Raw genomic sequence first — 5,910 nt, forward strand, 5'->3', positions numbered from 1 at the left:
TTTTCACTGAGGTGGTCATGGACAGGCTGCAGCATCCCGAAGCTTAGCGTACGCTTTACACGTTTGTCTGCCCAAGTTAGCGGAGAAAATCAACCTGCCCATCGTTTTTTTAAGGCCTCTTTAGATGTACGTGTATCCACTCAATTCACATGTGTTGATGTGAAACATAACTAAATTTAATTTATTTCTACTCCAATTTACTTTAACACGTGTGAATTAAGATGAATATGTGCTTATCAAACAAAGCCTCGGAGAAGTCGTCAGCGGAGGATCGATTTTGTTCGCAAGAGTCTATGGGTTAGGCCGCCGGCAGCAAAACAAACGCGGGGCGTGCCGCCGCACGTCGTTGCTGTTTTTTTGCCACCCACGCGATTGTACTAGTCGATTGGACTTTTTGGAGTGCACACCCAGTACTCCTGCTTGATGTTGACCGCAGCCAGTGGCGGATCCAAAGGGGGTCTGGGGCTCCCTAATTTCTTGATTTCAATGCTAATTACTATAGCAAAAACTTGATTTCACCGTTAAATCTTCGTGCAAATCAACATCTCTGTTGTTTTAGCCCCCTATCCCGCATCCGCCACTGACCGCAGCCAGCAGCGCAGTTTGCGCCATGGCCATGTCGCCTCTTCATCATGGTGCACTCCTGTTGGATGGGTTTGCACAAGTCGCGCCGCCGTGGACCTGCGCACGCCAAGAATGTGCTTCGACTAGCTAGGACGTGTACGAAGCATGCAACTTTGAAGCGCCATCGCCGTACCCGTACAGCCGTACTCGACGCACGTTTTCCACTCTAGTAGTAACTGACGATCCCACGGCGGCCATCCGATGGCGTTGCCGGCGGGCGCGGGGGTGGTGGCCTACAACGCGGCCATCTCCCGGTGCGCCCGCGCGGGGCTGTACGCGCGCGCGCTGGCGCTGTTCCGCGAGATGCGCGGGCGGGGGTTGCGCGCCGACGAGTACACCCTCCCGCCGCTCCTCAACTCCGCGGCGCTCATGCGGGGCCCGCCGCCCGCGGCGGTGGCCGCGCTGCACGCGCTGCTCCTCCGCGCGGGCCTCGCGCTCCACCTCCACGTCGCCAACGCGCTCGTCGACGCCTACGCCAGGCTGCCCCGCGCGGGGGGCGCCGCCGCCGCCGCGGCGCGGGCCGTGTTCGACGAAATGCCGCGCCGGGACGTCGTCACCTGGACCTCGCTCCTCAAGGGGCTCGCGCGCGCCGGCGCCCACGCCGCGGCCGTCCGGGCGTACCACGGCATGGTCGCCGCGGGGGTCCAGCCCGACGAGTTCGCCGTCGCGGCGGTCCTCAGCTCGTGCGCGGGCTCCACCATGCTCGACGTGGGCCGGTCGGTGCACGCCGCCGCGGTCCGACTCGGGCTCGGGCCGTTCCGCTCGGTCGGGAACTCGCTCGTGTCCATGTACGCCAAGACCGGTGCGCTGCGGGACGCGCGGGCGGTGTTCGACGCGATGCCCGCGCGGTGCACCATCACTTGGACGGCACTCATCGTCGGGTACGCGCAGAATGGCCGTGGCAGGCGGTCGCTCGAGGTCTACGCCGATATGGTCCGGTCCGGGTGCAGGCCGGACTACGTGACCTTCATCGGTCTGCTCTTCGCGTGCAGCCACGCCGGGCTCGTCGACGCCGGCCGGGCTCACTTCCGGTCCATGGTGGCCGACTACGGCATCGCTCCCGGACCGGATCACTACGCGTGCATGGTCGACCTGCTAGGCCGGGCGGGGAGGCTGGACGAGGCCATGGACCTGCTAAACCGGAGCTCCACGGAGCTGGACGCCACGGTGTGGAAGTCGCTGCTGGGCGCGTGCCGGGTGCACCGGAACGCGGAGCTCGCCGAGCGCGCGGCCGAGATGGTGTGGAGGCTGGATCCGACGGACGCCGTGCCGTACGTCATGCTCTCCAACCTCTACTCCCGAGCACGGAGATGGGGCGACGTCGCGAGGATCCGCGCGCTGATGAAGGCGAGAGGGGTCACCAAGGAGCCCGGGTGCAGCTGGGTGGGCGTGAACGGCGTCACGCACCTGTTCCACGTCGAGGACCGCGGGCACCCGCGGGCGGCCGAGATCTACCGCAAAGTGGAGGAGATGACCGAGAGGATCCGGGCCGAGGGGTACGTGCCGGACACGGACTGGGCGCTGCAGGACGAGGCGCCGGAGGGGAGGCAGAGGGGGCTGGCGTACCACAGCGAGAGACTCGCCGTGGCCTTCGGGCTGCTCGCTGTGCCAGCAGCCGCACCCATCCGCGTGTTCAAGAACCTCCGAGTGTGTGGCGACTGTCACACGGCGATCAAGATGGTCGCCAAGGTGTACGGTAGAGAGATTATTTTGAGGGATGCGAACTGCTTCCACCACATGAAAGGTGGAGAGTGCTCTTGTGGTGATTACTGGTAGGGAGATTCGGCGAAGTCGGCTCTCGGCTCTTTGATCTTGGTAGATTCTTAGCTGGTATGAATGTGCACCATACAGCGAATTGGTGGTATCGAGAAACAGGAATTTCTGTTCAATGAGAATCGACACCACGTCAAGAAGAGAGAAGATTCCCTCAGAAAATTGCTCTGAATTTCTATTAGAATTGATTGCACCAAAGTCCAAAGGTGCCAGTGATGTACAATGTGCTAGTATACTATCCAGAGGGCCCTTTCTACTAGAGTATCCTACCATTCTAGTCGTCGATCTCCTCATCCTGAAAAAGGCAGACGCAAGAGAGCAGTCAGTATTGACTAAACCCTGAAGCAATTGCAAGAGTAAAAAATTAACCACACATGCAAATAATCCCCGAGTATTCGCAAAGTTTTGTTATTGGGGGATACCAGAAACATGTTATATACTTATATTGTTATATCATGCTTTTTTCCAGGAATCCTCTTGAATTGCCACTTATCCTATATAGGTATGTGGTCCATGCAAAAATAGGTCCTCACCTTTGCGAGCCTCGTTACATAAGTGGCAGCAATGGCTGTAAACAATAACCCAACACCCAGTGTCCATAGCTGTCCATTTCCTCCCAAACCAATTTCCGACTCATCTTGCTGTAAAAACAAGAAAGCAATTACATTATTCGAGCTAGTCATACATTTTTTTTTCAAGTCATACAAAAGCTGTGCTGCTATGCAAATAGGAAAAATCGATAGATATTACTTTGCCAGTTCCAGTTGCATTTTCTCACCAGCCCTCACACAGACAGGATGACATTATATTAAGAGTCAACAGAGCTATGTGGATACTTCACTATCAACACCAGATTATGATATTCTCATGAAATGTATGAACTGCTATGCCAAAGATGGAAACAGTAATAGGAACAGGAAGTAAATTGCAAATCAATGTCTTGAAGTGGCAAAAGATGTGAACATCTCAAGTATTATTGCATGATAGAACATCTAAAGAATTGTCATGCTGGATACTTTTATAGAAAGGAAAGACCATCAGCATAATGAGAGACTCCGAGTTACATGGAACAGAAACAGTTAACAACTTTTAGTAAGTCCTATATAGGAGAGCAGGAGCTACCCATATGGCAAGGAATAACACTGCCTAGCAGCTATTAGAAGCTGAAAACCTTGATGGCACAAAAATGTGGTTATTACACAGCAAATCCCCTTTACCATTTTGGCAGTGCATTTTTTTTACTGAAGATGGACTTAAAATACCAGCAGTTTAAGAACTCACAATTATAGCTCGCCCGAATGCACCAGCACTGACGTAAGCCCATGAACCTGGAAGCATTCCCAACCAACTGCATGGGAATAACAAAAAGTGGATATCAGAGCAAACAAGGCTTTTCAAGAAAACAACTATAGTGTTGGCATCATCCCTAACAAAATTAAAGTTCCAAGCAAGGTTAACAAGAAAGTGATACTCGCATAAGTCATATATTCTATTCCTTTAGTCACTTAAATTACAACTCTTCCAGAAAAGCATTAACATACTGCATCACATGAAACATGCAGAAGAAACTATGACATTAACAACAGACAATTTATCACTAAATGCAGCTTGCTTAGAATTACAAATTACATTCACTGATATCCACAGATAATGCCACAATCGGAGCAAGGAGAGTAGAAACTAACCTGCCCAAGACATATGGCAAGAACTTCACTGAAGTCAGGCCATATAGATAGTTCCCAAGGGAGAAAGGTAACAGGGGACTCAAACGAAGCAAAGTAACAACCTTAAATCCATTTTCACCTATTGCCTTATCAATTGCCAGAAACTTCTTATTTCCTTCAACCAATTTAAGAATTCTCTCTCTGGCAAAGTATCTAGCAATAAGGAAGGCCACCGCTGCAGCTAGCTACAGAGGCAGTAAATTTCAGTGAGTAAATGCAAGTTTGCGCAGAATTATCAAAACAAGTGCTACTGATGTGAAGTACTTACTGTTCCACCGACTGAAACAATAATTGTACCGGTCACACTACCAAATAATAGACCAGCTGACATGGTTAAAGGTATTGCAGGAATTGCGAGAACCTGAAACGAAGGAAAAATAATATTATTAATATTCATAAGCTAAAGCTCCAACCCAAGATATGCATGTGGCAAAACCTTTTCAACTTTATATCACTATCTGTAGTTGACCAGCTATTGCAATGGAAATGAAAAAAGCCATTATAACAAACACCACCAAGAATGAGGGCTGCTAAATTGAGGGCATACCTCCAACCCTGCATATACAAGTACGAACAGAGCATATCCGGCTGGACCATAGCCTGCCCATGTAAGACAACACAACAGTTTAGCTAAAAAATCCAACTAAGGGATATGAACAAAAATTCCATGACAATCAAACAAGGAGCAGCGAAGACATGCAACTGTTCAGTTCAGCAGTCCTTATTTTTCCATTTATAACACAGTTAGATATTATTGCGCAGCGGCAGTGCACAAAATGACTGAAATGAGAGAGAGTGCAACGACTTTATAGTAGGATCCGATACAGGGGTAAAGGTTGATGGTAATGCTATTAACTACTCAGCTAATTGCCACAGCAATTCACGACCCAGCTAATTAAGACTTGCATTTATTTGAAACTGGCAATAAAAACATGCAGTCTTATCATCTCACCAAGCAAGCCTTAGTCCAGTGGCTTTGATCCAAATCCAAACCACTGGTATCCCATCATCAGGGAAGCTCAAACAAGCATAAGCAAATAACTAAATACGAGCTGACGAGCAAAGCTCGAGTAATCCATTACCGTCAATGAACCCTGAGAACTGCGTGAGGAAGGAGTTGATCTGGTCCTTGTACACGTATCCGGCCGCCCCAAACCCCCCTACGAAACCAACCAGTAGCGCTCCTGCGATAAGCGTCCCTGTGAGTGCCCCAGCGCCGCCAGCGCCCTCGGCCTCCTCCGCCTTGTCGTCGGCGGAGGGGCGGCGGTCCTTGGGGCTGCCGCTCCCTCCACCGCCACCGCCGAGGCGGAAGGGGACGTTGGGCGACGCCTTGCGGAGCGTGGCCTTGTTGGGCTCCCGCAGCGAGGAGAGCGGCGGTTGGAAGGCCCGCCCCCGGTGCAGCCGCCGCCGCCAGGGCGAGGCCCCCGTCGCCGGCGGCGAGAAGTGGGAGGAGAGGACCGGGGAGGGGGAGAGCTGCGGCGAGAGGTGCGGCTGCCTCATGGAATGGGGCGTGGGAGGGCGTCAACCGTCGGGGAGTGGGCCCGTCGTTTCGTTTACTGCGTGGCGGGGTGTGAGGCCATTAGAGCGCGGAGGCGATAAGGGATTTTTAAATTTTTTTTTTTTTTTTTGCCATCCTTACCAACGGCACTATTTTGTTTGTCATATTTATATTTACCATCGCAAACGGTAATCCTTTCATGTTTTTATTATTTTTGCTGAGGTGGCACGCCAGATGGGCATGCCAACGTGGCAAGGAGCCTGGAAAGGCCTACAAAGCATGCGAAATGAC

At 52.0% G+C, this 5,910-nt stretch overlaps 2 protein-coding genes across 2 annotated transcripts; one reads left to right on the forward strand and one right to left on the reverse strand.

Annotated features, from left to right (window-relative positions):
* The first annotated feature begins 720 nt into the window (after window positions 1–720).
* LOC136497131 (pentatricopeptide repeat-containing protein At2g03880, mitochondrial-like) lies at window positions 721–2,400 on the forward strand. Its single transcript, XM_066492916.1, has one exon. The coding sequence runs from the start codon at window positions 826–828 to the stop codon at window positions 2,398–2,400; it is 1,575 nt and encodes a 524-aa protein (XP_066349013.1). The 5' UTR covers window positions 721–825.
* A 134-nt stretch (window positions 2,401–2,534) lies between these two features.
* Window positions 2,535–5,692, reverse strand: LOC136497132 (uncharacterized). The gene is made up of 7 exons (XM_066492918.1): window positions 5,204–5,692; window positions 4,669–4,721; window positions 4,390–4,482; window positions 4,083–4,306; window positions 3,679–3,745; window positions 2,931–3,038; window positions 2,535–2,692 (listed from the first exon to the last, which is right to left on the reverse strand). The coding sequence occupies exons 1-7, from the start codon at window positions 5,619–5,621 to the stop codon at window positions 2,672–2,674; spliced, it is 984 nt and encodes a 327-aa protein (XP_066349015.1). The 5' UTR covers window positions 5,622–5,692; the 3' UTR covers window positions 2,535–2,671.
* Between the last annotated feature and the right edge of the window lie 218 nt (window positions 5,693–5,910).

This window comes from Miscanthus floridulus, chromosome 12 (genome assembly GCF_019320115.1).
Source record: "Miscanthus floridulus cultivar M001 chromosome 12, ASM1932011v1, whole genome shotgun sequence".
NCBI classification, from domain to species: domain Eukaryota; kingdom Viridiplantae; phylum Streptophyta; class Magnoliopsida; order Poales; family Poaceae; genus Miscanthus; species Miscanthus floridulus.